Source organism: Oncorhynchus masou, chromosome 3, assembly GCF_036934945.1.
Source record: "Oncorhynchus masou masou isolate Uvic2021 chromosome 3, UVic_Omas_1.1, whole genome shotgun sequence".
Lineage (NCBI taxonomy): Eukaryota > Metazoa > Chordata > Actinopteri > Salmoniformes > Salmonidae > Oncorhynchus > Oncorhynchus masou.
Genome location: NC_088214.1, coordinates 44,626,128 through 44,646,343, shown reverse-complemented (window position 1 = coordinate 44,646,343; position 20,216 = coordinate 44,626,128). Strand labels below are relative to the sequence as shown.

The 20,216-nt window shown below is 42.1% G+C and overlaps 1 protein-coding gene across 2 annotated transcripts in view; it reads left to right on the top strand.

Moving 5' to 3' along the window:
• Positions 1-20,216, top strand: part of klhl18 (kelch-like family member 18) — a 60,852-nt gene that overhangs the window by 17,746 nt on the left and 22,890 nt on the right. For both annotated transcript variants that reach the window (XM_064942511.1, XM_064942503.1), the window contains exons 4-5: positions 9,649-9,847; positions 18,620-18,780. In XM_064942511.1, the coding sequence (XP_064798583.1) occupies positions 9,649-9,847; positions 18,620-18,780 (360 nt within the window). The remainder of the gene's footprint in view (positions 1-9,648; positions 9,848-18,619; positions 18,781-20,216) is intronic.

Here is a 20,216-nt window from a genome sequence, read left to right as displayed (position 1 = left end):
TAAATCTTCAGTAATTCTTCAGTTTCAACCGGAGAATTCCTTTGTCTGTAGAAAAGCAATGGAACACGAGGTAACTCTCACATGAACACAAGCTCATGGCACTCTGCCAGACACCTGGCTCAATCCCCTCTTATTCTAGTGGAAGCCTTAGGAAGTGCAAAATGACTCCACAGACATTGAAAATTGGAATGGCAATGAGTTGAAAAACTACAAACCTCAGATTTCCCACTTCCTGGTTGGATTTTTCTCAGATTTTCGCCTGCCATATGAGTTCTGTTATACTCACAGACATCATTCAAACAGTTTGAGAAACTTCAGAGTGTTTTCTATCCAAATATACCAATTATATCCATAATAGCAGGCAGTTTACTCTGGGCACCTTATTCATCCAAGCTACTCAATACTGCCCTCCAGTCACCAAGAGGTAAAAGCAGGCCTTAAGACTCACCTCTATCAGCTGGCCTGCCCTTCCTCTTATATTTGATTTTTGTGTTTTTTTTATATATATATATATATATAACACTAAACATTCTAAGCTGTGGAGGGATTTCCTCCCTCCTACAATTTTGGCGCCTGTTTTTGGGCTCAAAAGAAGTGCGTCGTCTTACGTCGGCTGGCCACTTCATATTCTGCTGTGTTTTGTCTTTTTGTTTACTGCACATGGGGACAAAGATCATACTTTTTGGAGAAATGTCCTCTGGTCTTATGAAACAAAATTAGAACTGTTTGGCCATAATGACCATCGTTATGTTTGGAGGAAAAAGGGGGAGGCTTGCAAGCTGAAGAACACCCATCCCAACCGTGAAGCACAGGGGTGGCAGCATCATGTTGTGGGGGTGCTTTGCTGCAGGAGGAACTGGTGCACTTCACAAAATAGATGGCATCATGAGGTAGGATAAGTATGTGGATATATTGAGGCAACATCTCAAGACATCAGTCAGGAAGTTAAAGCTTGGTTGCAATTGGGTCTTCCAAATGGACAATGACCCCAAGCATACTCCCATAGTTGTGGCAAATTGGCTTAAGGACAACAAAGTCCAGGTATTGGAGTGGCCATCACAAAGCCCTGACCTCAATCCCATGGAAAAGGTGTGGGCGGAACTGAAAAAATGTGTGTGAGCAAGGAGGCCTACAAACCTGACTCAGTTACACCAGCACTGTCAGGAGGAATGGGCCAAAATTAACCCAACTTATTGTGGGAAGCTTGTGGAAGGCTAACCAAAATGTTTGACCCAAGTTTAACAATTTTAAAGGCAATGCTACCAAATACTAATTGAGTGTATGTAAACTTCTGACCCACTGGGAATGTGATGAAAGAAATAAAAGCTGAAATAAATCATTGACTCAACTATTATTCTGACATTTGACATTCTTAAAATAAAATGGTGATCCTAACTGACCTAAGACGGAATTTTTACTAGGATTAAATATCAGGAGTTGTGAAAATCTGAGTTTGTGTATTTGGATAAGGTGTATGTAAACTTCCGACTTCAACTGTATACGCTACCATTCAAAAGTTTGTCACTTGTTTCTCCTTGTTTTTTAAAGAAAGCAAATTTTTTTTCCCATTAAAATAACATTGCATTTTTCAAATTGTATTAATTACATGCGTCAAATACAACAGGTGTAGACCTTACAGTGAAATGCTTACTTACGATCCCCTAACCAACAACGCAGTAATTAAAGAGCAGCAGTTAAATAACAATAGCGAGTCTTATGGCTTGGGGGTATTAGCTGTTTAGAAACCTCTAGGACCTAGACTTGGCACTCCGGTACTCGTGCGGTAGCAGAGAGAACAGTCTATGACTATGGTGGCTGGAGTCTTTGACAATTTTTAGGGCCAGAAATTCAGTCGAGACATTAATATTGTAAATGACTATTGTAGCTGGAAACGGCTGATTTAAAAAATAATTATAATTTTCATTTGAATATTTACCTGGGCGTACAGATGCCCATTATCAGCAACCATCACTCCTGTGTTCCAGTGGTACTTTGTGTTAGCTAATCCAAGGTTAATTGATCATTAGAAAACCCTTTTGCAACTATGTTAGCATAGCTGAAAACTGTTATGCTGATTTAAAGAAGCAATAAAACTGTCTGCCTTTAGACTTTGTTGAGTACCTGGAGCATCAGCATTTGGGTTCGATTACAGGCTCAAAATGGCCAGAAACAAAGTACTTTCTTCTGAAACTCGTCAGTCTATTCTTGTTCTAAGAAATGAAGGCTATTCCATGCGAGAAATTGCCAAGAAACTGAAGATCTCCTACAATGCTGTCTACTACTCCCTTCACAGAACAGCGCAGACTGGCTCTAGCCAGAATAGAAAGAGGAGTGGGAGGCCCTGGTGCACAACTGTGCAAGACGACAAGTACATTAGTGTCTAGTTTGAGAGAACCCCCCACAAAACCCTAGTCTCAACGTCAACAGTGAAAAGGCGCCTCCGGGATGCTGGCCTTCTAGGCAGAGTTGCGAAGAAAAAGCCATATCTCAGACTGGCCAATAAAAGATTAGGATGGTCAAAAGAACAGACACTGGACAGAGGAACTCTGCCTAGAAGGCCAGCATCCCGGAGTCGCCTTTTCACTGTTGACGTTGAGACTGGTGTTTTGTGGGTACTATTTAATGAAGCTGCCAATTGAGGACTTGTGAGCCGTCTGATCAATTTGGTGTTATTTTAATGGACAAAAAAATGTGCTTTTCTTTCAAAAACAATGACATTTCTAAGTGACCCCAAACTTTTGAACAGTAGTGTATATGAACAAAATGACCAAGTAGGAGACCTGGAAGCCAGGAAAAATAACATTCATGTACGAAATGGTGTGATATAAAACTCTTGGTTCAGATCTTTAGGAGACATGGTGCGTAAACGGTGAATCCAATAAAGTTCTCTTAATATTATCTGGATCTTACCCCCTCCTAGGAGTCTTAACATGTTCAATACCGTTGTATCTTAGAGAGCTGATGTTTTGACGAGCCTCCATGAAATGCGCAGCCACAGGGTTTCTCTGGTCAAGAACCCTGATTTTACTCCTGTGTTCTGCTATTCTTCTTTTCAGAGCTTGTGTAGTTTTTCCTACATAGCATAGACCACAAATACACTTGATCAGATATATCACAATTTTTTGTGTAACAGGTAAAGAATCCCTTAATCTTTTCAGCCTCTTGAGGGGGAAGAGGTGTTGTCGTACCCTCTTCACGACTGTGTTGGTTTGTGTGAACCATGATAGATCCTTAGTGATGTGGACATAGAGGAACTTGAAACTCTCAACCTGTTCCACTACAGCCACACCGATGGGAATGGAGGCGTGCTCGGCCCTCCGATTCCTGTAGTCCACGATCAGCTCCTTTGTCTTTATCACTGAGGGGATGTTGTCCTGGCACCACACTACCTGGTCTCTGACATCCTCCCTATAGGCTGTCTCATTGTCGTCGGTGATCAGGCCGACCACTGTCTTGTCATCTGCAAATGTAATGCGTGTAGGATTTATGGGTGAACAGGGAGTACAGGAGGGGACTCAGCATGCAATCCTGAGGGGTCCACGTGTTGGTCAGTGTGGTGGATGTGTTACCTACACTCACCACCAGGGGCGGCCCATCAGGAAGTCCAGGATCCAGTTGCAGAGAGAGGTGTTCAGTCCCAGAGTCCTTAGCTTAGTTATGAGCTTGGGGGCACTATGGTGTTGAATGCTGAGCTGTAGTCAATGAACAGCATTCTCACATAGGTGTTCCTCTTGTCCAGGTGGGAAAGGGCATTGTGAAGTGCAGTATATGTTCCCTTGGTGTTCTGCTTGAAACATGTAGGTATTAGACTGGGTCAAAGAGAGTGGGAAAATGTCAGTGAAGACACTTGCCAGCTCATCTGGTAGGCTCACGTCACTGGGCAGGTTGCGGCTGTGATTACCTTTTGTAATCCGTGATAGTTTGCAAACTCTGCCACGAGCGTCGGAGCCAGTGTAGTAGGATTTGATCTTAGTCCCGTATTGACTCTTTGCTTGTTTGATGGTTCGTCGAAGGGCATAGCGGGATTTCTTATAACAGTCCGGATTAGTTTCCCACACGTTTACATTTTTAAAATAATACAGTATATATATTTCATTTAAACATACACCATACATTGAAACTGAATCTGGAAAGCTAACCTTTGTCAAGGTTTTATATAATTGGTTTCTCTCTCTTCATTGTCAGTATCCTTTTTCAGCATTATAACATCCATAGTATCTTAGCTTCAGAAGCTTGTGCATTCACCACATTTTGTGTGCTTGTTCTGGGATGTAGGCTTTTCTTCAGACTTTCTTTTTCAGGATATCAACAATTGCTTCAGTATGTGTTCTAGCGAAGATGCTCTTGGGAAAAAATATGCTGAAATGCAGTATTTTATTTTTAGATGGAAAGATGAAAAGCGTGCTTATCATCAATCCCTGAATAGTTCTGAAGTGTCTTTTCCGATTGAAAGCCCACCACTGACTTCATCCAGTGTCCACAAAAGTGGATTGGCAGTAAAGGCACATGTCATTTGCATATTTTCTTAAAATATTTTTTGTATAACAATTTGTAATAAGTATTGTATTTGTCTAAATTCAACATGTATGTATGTATGTATGTATGTACACTGCTCAAAAAAATAAAGGGAACACTAAAATAACACATCCTAGATCTGAATGAATGAAATATTCTTCAATACTTTTTTCTTTACATAGTTGAATGTGCTGACAACAAAATCCCACAAAAATGATCAATGGAAATCAAATTTATCAACCCATCGAGATCTGGATTTGGAGTCGCACTCAAAATTAAAGCGGAAAACCACACTACAGGCTGATCCAACTTTGATGTAATGTCCTTAAAACAAGTCAAAATGAGGCTCAGTAGTGTGTGTGGCCTCCCACGTGCCTGTATGACCTCCCTTCAACGCCTGGGCACGCTCCTGATGAGGTGGCGGATGGTCTCCTGAAGGATCTCCTTCCAGACCTGGACTAAAGCATCCGCCGACTCCTGGACAGTCTGTGGTGCAACGTGGCGTGGTGGATGGAGCGAGACATGATGTCCCAGATGTGCTCAATTGGATTCAGGTCTGTGGAACGGGCGGGCCAGTCCATAGCATCAATGCCTTCCTCTTGCAGGAACTGCTGACACACTCCAGCCACATGAGGTCTAGCATTGTCTTACATTAGGAGGAACCCAGGGCCAACCGCACCAGCATATGATCTCACAAGGGGTCTGAGGATCTCATCTCGGTACCTAATGGAAGTCAGGCTACCTCTGGCGAGCACACGGAGGGCTGTGCGGCCCCCCCCCCCAAAAAAAGAAATGCCACCCCACACCATGACTGACCCACTGCCAAACCGGTCATGCTGGAGGATGTTGCAGGCAGCAGAACGTTCTCCACGGCGTCTCCAGACTGTCACGTCTGTCACATGTGCTCAGTGTGAACCTGCTTTCATCTGTGAAGAGCACAGGGCACCAGTGGCGAATTTGCCAATCTTGGTGTTCTCTTGCAAATGCCATACATACTGCACGGTGTTGGGCTGTAAGCACAACCCCCACCTGTGGACGTCGGGCCCTCATACTTCCCTCATGGAGTCTGTTTCTGACCGTTTGAGCAGACACATGCACATTTGTGGCCTGCAGGAGGTCATTTTGCAGGGCTCTGGCAGTGCTTCTCCTGCTCCTCCTTGCACAAAGGCGGAGGTAGCGGTCCTGCTGCTGGGTTGTTGCCATCCTACGGCCTCCACGTCTCCTGATGTACTGGCCTGTCTCCTGGTAGCGCCTCCATGCTCTGGATACTGCGCTGACAGACACAGCAAACCTTGCCACAGCTTGCATTGATGTGCCATCCTGGATGAGCTGCACAACCTGAGCCACTTGTGTGGGTTGTAGACTCCGTCTCATGCTACCACTAGAGTGAAAGCACCACCATCATTCAAAAGTGACCAAAACATCAGCCAGGAAGCATAGGAACTAAGAAGTGGTCTGTGGTCAACACCTGCAGAACCACTCCTTTATTGGGGGTGTCTTGCTAATTGCCTATAATTTCCACCTGTTGTCTATTCCATTTGCACAACAGCATGTGGAATTTATTGTCATTCAGTGTTGCTTCCTAAGTGGACAGTTTGATTTCACAGAAGTGTGATTGACTTGGAGTTACATTGTGTTGTTTAAGTGTACCCTTTATTTTTTTGAGCTGTGTGTGTGTGTGTGTGTGTGTGTGTGTGTGTGTGTGTGTATATATGTATGTACAGTGCCTTGCGAAAAGTATTCGGCCCCCTTGAACTTTGCGACCTTTTGCCACATTTCAGGCTTCAAACATAAAGATATAAAACTGTATATTTTTTTTGTGAAGAATCAACAACAAGTGGGACACAATCATGAAGTGGAACGACATTTATTGGATATTTCAAACTTTTTTAACAACTCAAAAACTGAAAAATTGGGCGTGCAAAATTAATCAGCCCCTTTACTTTCAGTGCAGCCAACTCTCTCCAGAAGTTCAGTGAGGATCTCTGAAATGATCCAATGTTGACCTAAATGACTAATGATGATAAATACAATCCACCTGTATGTAATCAAGTCTCCGTATAAATGCACCTGCACTGTGATAGTCTCAGAGGTCCTTTAAAAGCGCAGAGAGCATCATGAAGAACAAGGAACACACCAGGCAGGTCCGAGATACTGTTGTGAAGAAGTTTAAAGCCGGATTTGGATACAAAAAGATTTCCCAAGCTTTAAACATCCCAAGGAGCACTGTGCAAGCGATAATATTGAAATGGAAGGAGTATCAGACCACTGCAAATCTACCAAGACCTGGCCGTCCCTCTAAACTTTCAGCTCATACAAGGAGAAGATTGATCAGAGATGCAGCCAAGAGGCCCATGATCACTCCGGATGAACTGCAGAGATCTACAGCTGAGGTGGGAGACTCTGTCCATAGGACAACAATCAGTCGTATATTGCACAAATCTGGCCTTTATGGAAGAGTGGCAAGAATAAAGCTATTTCTTAAAGATATCCATAAAAAGTGTTGTTTAAAGTTTGCCACAAGCCACCTGGGAGACACACCAAACACGTGGAAGAAGGTACTCTGGTCAGATGAAACCAAAATGGAACTTTTTGGCAACAATGCAAAATGTTATGTTTGGCGTAAAAGCAACACAGCTCATCACCCTGAACACATCATACCCACTGTCAATCATGGTGGTGGCAGCATCATGGTTTGGGCCTGCTTTTCTTCAGCAGGGACAGGAAAGATGGATCAAATTGATGGGAAGATGGATGGAGCCAAATACAGGACCCTTCTGGAAGAGAACCTGATGGAGTCTGCAAAAGACCTGAGCCTGGGACGGAGATTTGTCTTCCAACAAGACAATGATCCAAAACATAAAGCAAAATCTACAATGAATGGTTCAAAAATAAACATATCCAGGTGTTAGAATGGCCAAGTCAAATTCCAGACCTGAATCCAATCGAGAATCTGTGGACAGAACTGAAAACTGCTGTTCACAAATGCTCTCCATCCAACCTCACTGAGCTCGAGCTGTTTTGCAAGGAGGAATGGGAAAAAATGTCAGTCTCTCGATGTGCAAAACTGATAGAGACATACCCCAAGCGACTTACAGCTGTCATCGCAGCAAAAGGTGGCGCTACAAAGTATTTAACTTAAGGGGGCTGAATAATTTTGGACGGCCAATTTTTCAGTTTTTGATTTGTTAAAAAAGTTTGAAATATCCAATAAATGTCATTCCACTTCATGATTGTGTCCCACTTGTTGTTGATTCTTGACAAAAAAAAAATACAGTTTTATATCTTTATGTTTGAAATCTGAAATGTGGCAAAAGGTCGCAAAGTTCAAGGGGGCCGAATACTTTCGCAAGGCACTGTGTGTGTGTGTATATATATGTATATGTATGTGTATATATATATGTATATGTATATGTGTATATGTGTATATATGTATATTCAGCAAAAAAAGGACGTCTTTTAAAAGATACTTTGATTTTTACGAATTATCTTCACAGATATTCATTGTAAAGTGTTTAAACACTGTTTCCCATGCTTGTTCAATGAACCATAAACAATTAATGAACATGCACCTGTGGAACGGTCGCTAAGATGTAAAACAGCTTACAAACTGTATGCAATTAAGTTCACAGTTATGAAAACTTAGGACATTAAAGAGTCCTTTCTACTGACTCTGGAAAAACACCAAAAGAAAGATGCCAAGGGTCCCTGCTCATCTGCGTGAACGTGCCTTAGGCATGCTGCAAGGAGGCATGAGGACTGCAGATGTGGCCAGGGCAATAAATTGCAATGTCCGTACTGTGAGATAACTAAGACAGGGAGACGGGACGGACAGTTGATCGTCCTCACCATGGCAGACCACGTATTACAACACCTGCACAGGACCAGTCCATCCGAACATCACACCTACGGGACAGGTACAGGATGGCAACAACAACTGCCGAGTTACACCAGGAACGCACAATCCCTTCCATCAGTTCTCAGACTGTCCGCAATAGGGCTTGTAGGCCTGTTTGTAAGGCAGGTCCTCACCAGACATCACCGGAAACAACGTCGCCTATGGGCACAAACTCACCTTCGCTCGACCAGACAGGACTGGCAGAAAGTGCTGTTCACAGATGAGTCGCAGTTTTGACTCACCAGGGGTGATGGTCGGATTTGTGTTTATCATTGAAGGAATGAGCGTTACACCGAGGCCTGTACTCTGGAGCGGGATCGATTTGGAGGTGGAGGGTCCGTCGTTGTCTGGGGCGGTGTCACAGCATCATCGGACTGAGCTTGTTGTCACTGCAGGCAATCTCAACTCAGTGCGTTACAGGGAAGACATCCTCCTTCCTCATGTGGTACCCTTCCTGCAGGCTCATCCTGGCATGACCCTCCAGCATGACAATGCCACCAGCCACACTGCGCGTTCCGTGCACGATTTCCTGCAAGACAGGAATGTCAGTGTTCTTCCATGGCCAGCGAAGACCCCGGATCTCAATCCCATTGAACACATCTGGGCCTGTTTGATCGGGGCTGTGTCGTCCCCCCCAGAAATGTCCAGGACCTTGCAGGTGCTTTGGTGGAAGAGGGGGGTAACATCTCACAGCAAGAACTAGAAAATCTGGTGCAAGTCCATGAGGAGATGCACTGCAGTACTTAATGCAGCTGGTGGCCACGCCAGACACTGACAGTTACTTTTCTAATGTTGATGTACTTTGAGATCATTTTTGTAATGAACATTTTCAAATGTAATAAATAATTATGTCCAAAGAGGGGCAGTGCCGTACTCTGCAGCACCACCTTGTTTAAAATTCCTGGGGAGAACCCTATTACTAGCAGCACCAACCCTTGTGGGTGGTCAATCATTGACAATTTAATCATTTGATTACTCATTTCTGCAAATCAAGTGTTTTTCTGTTAATCTTTTGTCTCTTTATATGCCAATAATATTCTCAACACTGGAGCATTTATAAAACTCCCTAAAGTCCTTATTTTTCAACATTGCACACGTAGGGCGACATCTTGCGTGAGCAAAATAACCATGTAATTTAAAAGTAACTGGAAGTTGTGAATAACTAATTTTAACTTTTGCTCACTCTCTCTTTCTAATTCCCCCCCCCCCCCCACACCACCTCTATTTCACCCCAGACTTCACCCTAAGAACTGTCTGGGCGTGCGACAGTTTGCAGAGACCATGATGTGCACAACACTGTACGACGCGGCCAACAGTTTTGTCCACCAGCACTTTGTGGAGGTGTCCGTGTCTGAGGAGTTCCTCAGTCTCAGGCCAGAGGAAGTACTGGAGCTGGTGGGTTGTGACGAACTCAACATCAAAGCGGAGGAGCAGGTCTGTGGCTTTTATTGTTGTTAGGGGTTCAAGCAGTGAAACATGGTTAAGCTATACCAAGGGTCTTAGTATGCAAATTTGGAAAGCTCAAACCCCGCACCCTGTTTGAGATGGTCACACATTTGGTCAAATCCATTCATTTTAAATGCATTGAAAAATAATTTCTCCAACTTCTCAAGAACATTTGCCATGATGAATTTTCCTTCATTTTGACTTTTGTGAGCAACACTTGAACATTTTTATCACTCGAAATCTGTATACAGTGCCTTCGGAAAGTATTCAGACCCCTTGACTTTTTCCACATTTTGTTGCTTTACAGCCTTATTCTAAAACTGATTAAATATACTTTTTTCTCGGCAATCTAAACACTATACCCCATAATGACTAAGCAAAAACACGTTTTTTTGATTTTATAAATATATATTATATATATATATATATATATATATATCTATCAAGACAAGCATTTGTGTAAGTTTATCGATAGCCTAGCATAGCATTACGACTAGCTATCAGCAGGCAACCTGGTCACGAAAATCAGAAAAGCAATCAAATTAAATCGTTTACCTTTGAGTTTCGGATGTTTTCACTCACAAAACTCCCAGTTAGATAGCAAATTCCTTTTTCCAAAAATATTATTTTCGTAGGCTATATAGCTCCGTTAGTTCTTCAAGTTTGTCTGAGAAATCGACAGGAAATTGCTGTCACTGCAACGCTCAAAAAATATTCCAAATTAGCTCCATAATATCGACAGAAACATGGCAAACGTTGTTTATAATCAATCCTCAAGGTGTTTTTCAAATATCTATTCAATAATATATCCACCGGGACAATTGGTTTTTCAGTAGGACCGATTGGAATAATGGCTACCTCTGTATTTTACACGAGAATCACTCTGAGAGCATCAGGTGACCACTTGCGCAATGTAGCCACTTACGGGTATTCTTCAACATAAATGCGTAAAACTACGTCACAATGCTGTAGACACCTTGGGGAATACGTAGAAAAAGTAATCTGGTTGATAGCCCATTCACTGCTCAATAGTGACGCATTGGAATGCAGCGCTTTCAAAACATGAGGCACTTCCGGATTGGATTTTTCTCAGATTTCTTTTGGAAAAAAGTAACATTGGCTAACTGGGAGTCTCGTGAGTGAACACATCTGAAGCTTATCAAAGGTAAACAATTTAATTTGATTGCTTTTCTGATTTCCGTGACAAAGTTACCTGCTGCTAGGCTACCGATAAACTTACACTAATGCTTGTCTAGCTTTGGCTGTAAAGCATATTTTGAAAATCTGAGATGACAGGGTGATTAACAAAAGGCTAAGCTGTGTCTCAGTATATTTCACTTGAATAGGAATATTTATGTCTGTTGCGTTATGCTAATTAGTGTCAGTTGATTACGCACCCTCATGCGGGATGGAGATTGTACATTGGAGAGCAGGATAGTCGGAAGCGGAATCTTTGTGTTCCTTCTCAACCTCTGCCGCATACCGCCTTTCCCGCCCATTTTCCTCTTCCTTCTTAGTAGTCCTTCACCCAGGTTGTTTTGTCTCACGATCTCTGCAGGTATGTCCCCTTTGATCCATTCTCCAGAACATGAGTTAGTTTCTGCCAACTTTCTCAGAAGTTTGCATGCTGTTAGAGCCATGACTATGTAATACTGTGTGCCTCCCATAGTCTCTTCTGGACTTGGGAACTGTGGAGAGACCTCTTGTGGCATGTATTGTGCCGTATTTACATTTTTTTAACTAGGCAAGTCAGTTAAGAACAAATTCTTAGTTAAAATGACGGCCTACCTGGGAACAATGGGTTAACTGCCTTGTTCAGGGGCAGAACGGCAGATGTTTACCTTGTCAGCTCGGAGATTCGATCCAGTATCCTTTCAGTCACTGTCCCAACGCTCTAACCACTAGGCTACCTGCCACCCCAGGTTGTGTGGCAGTAGTTCAGTCAGACAGCTTGTTGCATTCAACATGTCAATACCTGTTATAAATACAAGTAGTGATGAAGTAAATCTCTCCTCAACTTTGAGCCAGGATAGATTGGCATGTAGTATATTATTAATATTATCTTTCTGTGTACATCCAAGGGCCCGCCGTGCTGCCCTGTTCTGAGCCAATTGCAATTTTCCTAAGCCCATTTTTGTGGCACCTGACCACACGACTGAACAGAAGTCAAGGTTGGACAAAACAAGGGCCTGTAGGACCTGCCTTGTTGAGTGTTGTTAAGAAGGCAAAGCGATGCTTTATTATGGACATACAATAGTAGCTTTGATGGGGAGAAGTATCAATATGTTTTGGCCATGACAGTTTCAATCTTGGGTTACTCCAAGCAGTTTAGTCATCTCCACATTATGTATTCCAACATTTAGTTGAGGTTTAGGGTTAAGTGAATGATTTGTCCCAAATATTGCCACCCACTCTGAAACTAGCTCTTTGTTGAGTGTGGCAGTCATTTCAGTTGTGACGTGTATAGTGTTGAGTTATCCGCATACATAGACACTCTGGCTTTACTCAGTCAGTGGCATGTCGTTAGTAAAGATTGAAAAAAGCAAGAGGCCTAAACAGCTACCCTGGGGAATTCCTGCTTCTACCTGGATTGTTTGAGAGGCTTCCATTAAATAACTCCCTCTGTTCTGTTAGACAAGGAACTCTTTATGCACAGTATAGCAGGGGGTGTAAAGCCATAAAACCATTTTTTCCCGCAGCAGACTATGACCAATAATGTCAAAAGCTGCACTGAAGTCTAACAAGACAGCCCCCACAATAATTTTATCGTCAATTTCTCTCAGCCAATGTGTCATTTGTGTAAGTGCTTCCCTGTAAATGTGCTGAAAGTCTTGTCAATTTGTTTACTGTAAAATAGCATTCTATCTGGTCAAACACATTTTTTGCCAACAGTTTACTTTTTTTACTTGGTCAGCTATTTGAGCCAGTAAAGCGGGCTTTACTATCCTTGGTATTGGAATTACTTTAGCTTCCCTCCAGGCCTGAGGGCACACACTTTCTAGTAGTCTTAAATTGAAGATGTGGCAAGTAGGAGTGGCAATATCGTCCACTATTATCCTCAGTAATTTTCCATCCAGATTGTCAGACCCCGGTGGCTTGTCATTGTTGATAGACAACAATCATGTTTCGACCTCTTCCACACTGACTTTACAATTCTGGTCTTTCATAAGTTGGTCCCATATATTTGGATGTGTAGTGTCAGTGTTTGTTGCTGGCATGTCATCCTGAAGTTTGCTTATCTTGCCAATGAAAAAGTAATTAAAATATTTGGCAATATCAGTGGGCATTGTGATGCATAACCCATCTGATTCAATGAATGATGCAGCTGAGTTGGCTTTTTTCCCCAATTTTAAGGTGCCAAACCCTTTGCCTCATCCTTCTCAACCCTTCAATTTATCAATTCCTCATCAATCCAAGGTGACACAACTGTTTTTACAGTAATTTTCTTAATGGGTGCATTCTTAGTAGTAACTGGAATAAGCAATTTCATAATTGTGTCAAGTGCAGCGTCTAGTTGCTCATCATGACACACCACAGACCAGAAAATATTATACACATCAACCTATGAATCACTGCAAAACTTATTGTATGACCTCTTATACACTATATTAGCCCCAGCTTTTGGAACTTTGGTTACCTAGATATGGCCATTATAATGTGGTCACTGCATCCTATAGATTTGAATACTGCTTTGAAGCAAATTTCCAAAAGACTGCACCCTACTCAGAGCAGTGTCCCCAATCACTGCCCTGGGGCATTGGAATATTTTTAGACCAGAGGAAAGAGTGCCTCCTACTGGCCCTCCAACACCAGTAGCATCTGGTCTCTCATCCAGGGACCAACCAGGACCAATCCTGCTTCGCTTCAGAAGCAAGTATAAACACCATGAGACCACCCAGCCGTCGTACCGCTCAGGAAGGAGATGGGTTCAGTCTCCTAGAGATGAACGTACTTTGGTGCGAAAAGTGCAAATCAATCCCAGAACAACAGTAAAAGGACCATGTGAAGATGCTGAAGGAAACCGGTACAAAAGTATCTATATCCACAGTAAAACGAGTCCTATATTGACATAACCTGAAAGGCCGCTCAGCAAGGAAGAAGCCACTGCTCCAAAACCGGCAACTGCACATGGGTACAAAGATCATACTTTTTGGAGAAATATCTTCTGGTCTGATGAAACAAAAACAGAACTGTTTGGTTATAATTACCATCGTTATGTTTGGATGAGAAAGGGGGAAGCTTGCAAGCCTAGGAAGACCATCCCAACCGTGATGCACGGGGGTGGCAGCATCATGATGGGGTGCTTTGCTGCAGGAGGGACTGGTGCCCTTCACAAAATAGATGTCATCAGGAAAATAAATAAAAGCTGAAATATATCATTCTCTCTACTATTATTCTGACATTTCACAGTCTTAAAATAAAGTGGTGATCCTAACTCGCCTAAGACAGGGAATTTTTACTAGGATTAAATGTCAGGATTTGTGAATAACTGAGTTTAAATGTATTTGGCGAAGTTTTATGTAAACAGCCATCTCAAATAAAATTGTATTTGTCACATACACATGGTTAGCAGATGTTAATGCGAGTGTAGTGAAATGCTTGTGCTTCTAGTTCCGACAATGCAGTAATAACCAATGAGTAATCTAACCTAACAATTCCACAACTACTACCTTTATACACACACAAGTGTAAGGGGATAAAGAATATGTACATAAAGATATATGAATGAGTGATGGTACAGAACGGCATAGGCAAGATTCAGTAGAGTACAGTATATACATATGAGATGAGTAATGTGGGGTATGTAAACCATATTAAGTGGCATTGTTTAAAGTGGCTAGTGATACACTTGAAGATTGATGGAAAAAATGTAAGTGGGCTTCAGAGATATAATGAATATTAATTCAGTGGGTTGAGATTATAAAATATATATAAGCACTAAACCTCTAAAACCTTTACTTATTCAAACATCTTACTTGAACCCTAAATGGTTCTCAAGTAGATTACTAAAACAAGCTCATCCATTGTTTAAAAACTGCCCTTTTGCATTTGTGCAGATTGCCATGTCTCATTTTCGGAGTAATTGAAAATTATACTTTTTCAAACAAGCATTGCAGAGCTGGCTTCAATTTCAATTTCATCCCCCTCAAAAGATGGAACAAATTATTATGGCTGAACTCAAATGTGCTGGTTGATAAAATACCTGTATTTATGGGAAAGGTGTTTGAAAATGGTATTTTATTCCTAAATTATATTGTAAATTAGAATGGTAGAGTTATGTCCTTCATGGAGTTATTAGAATTGTACGGGAAGGTCTGCTCAATCCAAGAGTACAACCAATTCATTACAGCATTACCCCAAAAGTGGAGGAGGCACACACACATTTAGTTGATTCCCTGCTAAGATCAATACATTTTTTGAATATTGTTGAATGCGATGTTAATGCCTGGATTCTGTGATGGCCCTAATTATAATTTTTGGACCAGAATGAGGCTCTCATTACCTCTTGTTCTTGCAGTGATGATTCGCCATCTTCATAGATTTTTTTTAATACTTTATCTGCAGATAAGCATCAATAAGCCTAGGCCTACCAGTAGCCTCTTTAAATTAGGGAGCCAAATGAATGGCTTTCTCAGCGATTCGGCAGGCTGCACTGACTGACAAGACAAGTCACTCAATTTATCATCAGTGTCTGGCAAGCCCCAACATCCTAGGAAAGGAAACCTAGGATATCCTGGGGTCTACTTGTCCCAATGCGATAACTTGATATATAACCGGGGGAGATCACAATTCTGTTTGTGTTTACATGGATATGCTTCTTAATAAAAACCTATTTGAAACAAGCCATTACACTTCTTTATCATGGCATTTCATTATTATTATTCAGGTTATTACTTAAATATTAATCAACAAATTATGAAATGCCAGATCGGAGAGGATCTGTCACATTTTTGGTTTGGCACATTAATGGAGACAGTGTCTACCTTGTCTGTTGACTTTTCTGCATTTAAAAAAAAAATACAGTTCCTATTTCGATGCACAAATCCATTCAAACAAAGTCTCAGGGGTTTTCTCTCACTTTTCCCGAAATATTCCCATAACGTCACAAACCCTGCTGCTGCGGTCATTCGACCATTCTTCAAATAGGGGACGCGGTAATGAGAGAAATAATGTAGCTTAAGCTATTTCTGCTTACCTGACCTGTGTCTGATTACCTGGCTTCCAGCTAACGTCACCCCGTATCTTGCCCTGCTTCCCCCGTTGAGTAGCAGTGTGAGTAGCTAGCCGTTGTGGCAGGGGGAGGGAAAGCAGCGGAAGCCTAGCAAGGCTTTCCCCTGCAGTTGCGGCCATTTCGTGTCCCAGTCTGATTCACATTGCGTTCAGCTGGGACCCGGTGTCCTTAAACGTAGAGCATGGTAGGCCTCGTTCTTGCTCGAGGAAGACGTTGCAAACAAAATCTCAGAAGAGGGACAGCCATCTTCACCTCAAGCTCCCAGCATATTCGGAGGACGCCTATCTGTCCCGGGGGGCGGACCTTAAAGATGAATCACGAAGTGAGGATGACGGCATGTCTCTTGCTGCATCAGGCAGCGCCCTCTCTGACCATGGGAGGTATTATGCCCCTGAGGAAGAGTTCATCTCCTCTGCTCAGCTTATGCTGCCCAGCCAAACTGAGAAGGGAGGGCAGGAGTCAATGACTGATCTCCCCTTCTTCAAACTAATCAGACGCGCTGCCTACAAACTCGATCCCGAGTATTCTACGTATCCCACACCTACAGTACCAGTCAAAAGTTTGGACACACCTACTCATTCAAGGATTTTTCTTTATTTGGACTATTTTCTACATTGTAGAATAATAGTGAAGACATCAACACTATGAAATAATCATGTAGTAACCAAACAAAAAGTGTTAAATATCAATATATTTGAGGTTCTTCAAAGTAGCCACCCTTTGCCTTTGACAGCTTTGCACACTCTTGGCCTTCTCTCAAGCAGCTTCATAAGGTAGTCACCTGGAATGCATTTCAATTAACAGGTGTGCCTTGTTAAGTTAATTTGTGGAATTTCTTTACTGTTTAATGTGTTTGAGCCAATAAGTTGTGTTGTGACAAGGTACAGAAGATCAGCTCAAATAAGCAAAGCGAAATGACAGTCCATTATTTTAAGACATGAAGGTCAGTCAATCCGTAAAATCTCAAGGTCTTTTAAAAGTTTCAAGTGCAGTTGCAAAAACGATCAAGCGTTTTGATCAAGCGCTATGATGTCTCTCATGAGGACCGCCACAGGAAAGGAAGACCCAGAGTTACCTTTGCTGCAGAGGGTAAGTTCATTCGAGTTACCAGCCTCAGAAATTGTAGCGCAAATAAATGCTTCAGAGTTCGTGACAGACACATCTCAACATCAACTGTTCAGAGGAGACTCTGTGTCTCAGGCCTTCATGGAAATCTATCCTTTGAGATTTTTTTGTTCCAACTGCCGTGTCTTTGTGAGACGCAGAGTAGGTGGACGGATGATCTCCGAATGTGTGGTTCCCAACGTAAAGCATGGAGGAAGTGGTGTGGGGGTGCTTTGCTGGTGACACTGTCAGTGATTTATTTAGAATTCAAGACACACTTAACCAGCATGGCTACCACAGCATTCTGCAACGATACACCATCCCATCTGGTTTGGGTTTAGTGGGATGATCATTTGTTTTTCGACAGGGAAATGACCCAACACACCTCCAAGCTGTGTAAGGGCTATTTGACCAAGAAGGAGAGTGATGGAATGCTGTGTCAGATGACCTGGCCTTCACAATCAACCAACCTCAACCCAATTGAAATTGTTTGGGATGAGCCACTGACGTCACCAGTGCCAGGCTACGCCCACTTGGATATGAATGGCATGGAGTTGTTGGGATAGTTCAGAGTCCCCCACCTCAAGACCTATAGCCCTCTTTGGGGTGGGTCAAAACCACTGTTACCTCAGTTTAGATCTTTAAAGAGTTCCCATCATATCCATGCCCAGGAGCAGAGGGTGATGGTTCCACATTTAGCCTTTTTAACCATCAACCTCTCAAGGCCAACCTTATCTGGCCACAGGCCTGATAGGTCCCCTGTCCCTTCCATGATGCAGGTTGCTCAAATGCGCAGTTGCCCCATTGGGGTGACCACCAGCGGGCTCTATCCACCCACCTATTCCCCTGCTCTTCACAGAAGTCTCTCTGCTTCTCGGCAGTGGCAAAATACTTTTTTTGCCCCACTGTAACCTTTTATTTAAGGGAGTCCCATTGAGACAAAGGTCTCTTTTGCAATGGAGCCCTGCATCACAAGACCAGCAACAATTACTAATTTAAAGTTAGATACTTCAAGGCGGGAGCACAGGAAACTCCAAAATGCAAAAACATTGTAAAAAAACATGCACATTCCTCTCTAAAGAGGATTTCGACTAAGTCTCTGAACTGCCCGAAAGGCACCAATGCATCGAACTGTAGGGTATTCTGAAGATTGTTCCAAAAGTGATATATTAGTATAGGTTAGTAATGATTTAAGGTCATGCAGGAGTTTTAGCGCAAGAGCTTTATAAATGATCAGACCAATGTTTTGACCTACGCGATATCGATGAGGGCCAGCCCACTTTCTGATAGAGAATGCAGTGATGAATTCAAAATCGTTCGCCTGTGATTAAACTGTGCTGTGGTAAACAACGTCTAACATGACTGGATTTGAATTCCTAAGCTTTTTCCTAATCCCTGTGACATTCTGTGTCCCCTCATTCTAGGTGTTTGAAGCAGTTCTTGCGTGGGTGCGGCATGAACGTGAGGAGCGGGAACCTCGGCTCCCTGAGTTACTCTCCAAGACTCGTCTGCCCCTTTGTCGACCCCAGTTCTTGGCAGACCGCGTTCAACAGGATGAACTGGTGCGCTTTTGCCACAAATGCAGGTGACTGACTCTTGTTTGTTGCGTCTATTTTCATTATCTTTCATGTTTTAATGTTGCTTCAGAAAGTATTCACACCTCTTGACATTTCCACATTTTGAAATGGATTAAATTGGAGAGACAAAATGTCACTGGCCTATAAACAATACCCCATAATGTCAAAGTGGAATTGTTTTTCGAAATGTTTACAAATGATTATAAAATGAAAAGCTGAAATGTCTTGAGTCATTAAGTATTCAAACCCTTTCTTATGGTAAGCCTAAATAAGTTCAGGAGTAAACATTTGCTTAACAAGTCACGTAATATGTTGCATGGACTTACTCTGTGTGCAATAATAGTGTTTAATATACTTTCTGAATGACTACCTCGTCTCTGTACCCCACACAAACAATTATCTGTAATGTCCATCAGTCGAGTAGTGAATTTCAGACACAGATTCAACCACAAAGACAAGGGAGGTTTTCCAGTGCCTCGAAAAAGGGCCATCTATAGGTTGATGGGTAAATGTAAAAAAAAAAAAAAGCAGACATTGAACATCCCTTTGAGCATGGTAAAGTTATTAATTATACTTTGGATGGAGTATCAATACACCCAGTCACTACAAAGATACAGGCGTCCTTCCTAACTCAGTTGCCAGAGAGGAAGGAAACCGCTCAGGGATTTCAACATGAGGCCAAAGGTGACTTTCAAACAGTTAGAGTTTAATGGCTGTGATAGGAGAAAACTGAAGATGGATCAACAACATTGTAGTTACTCCACAATTACTAACCTAAATGACAGTGTGAAAAGAAGGAAGCCTGTACAGAATACAAATATTCGAAAACATGCTTGTTTGCAACAAGGCACTAGAGTAATAATGCAAAAAATGTGGCAAAGCAATTAACTTTTTGTCCAAAGTCTTGTGTCTGGAGCAAATCTGATACAACACATAACTGAGTACCACTGTCCATATTTTCAAGCATAGTGGCATATCTCATCATGTTATGGGTATGCTTGTAATCGTTAAGGACTGTGGAGTAAGACTAAAAAAGAAATGGAATGGAGCTAAGCAAAGGCAAAATCCTAGAGGAAACCTGGTTGTCTGCTTTCCACCAGACACTAGGAGATGAATTCACCTTTTAGCAGGACAATAACCTAAGGCCAAATATACAGTGGATTTGCTTACCAAGAAGACAGTGAATGTTCCTGAGTGGCCAAGTTACAGTTTTGACTTAAATTTACTTGAAAATGTATGGCAAGACTTAAAGGGTTGTCTCGCAATGATCAACAACGACCTTGACAGAGCTTGAAGAATGAAAACAAAATGTATAATAGACAGATATTGTACAATCCAGGTGTGCAAAGCTCTTAGACTCACCCACGAAGACTCACAGGTAATTCTAACATCTATTCAAATCAAATGTATTTATATAGCCCTTCGTACATCAGCTGATATCTCA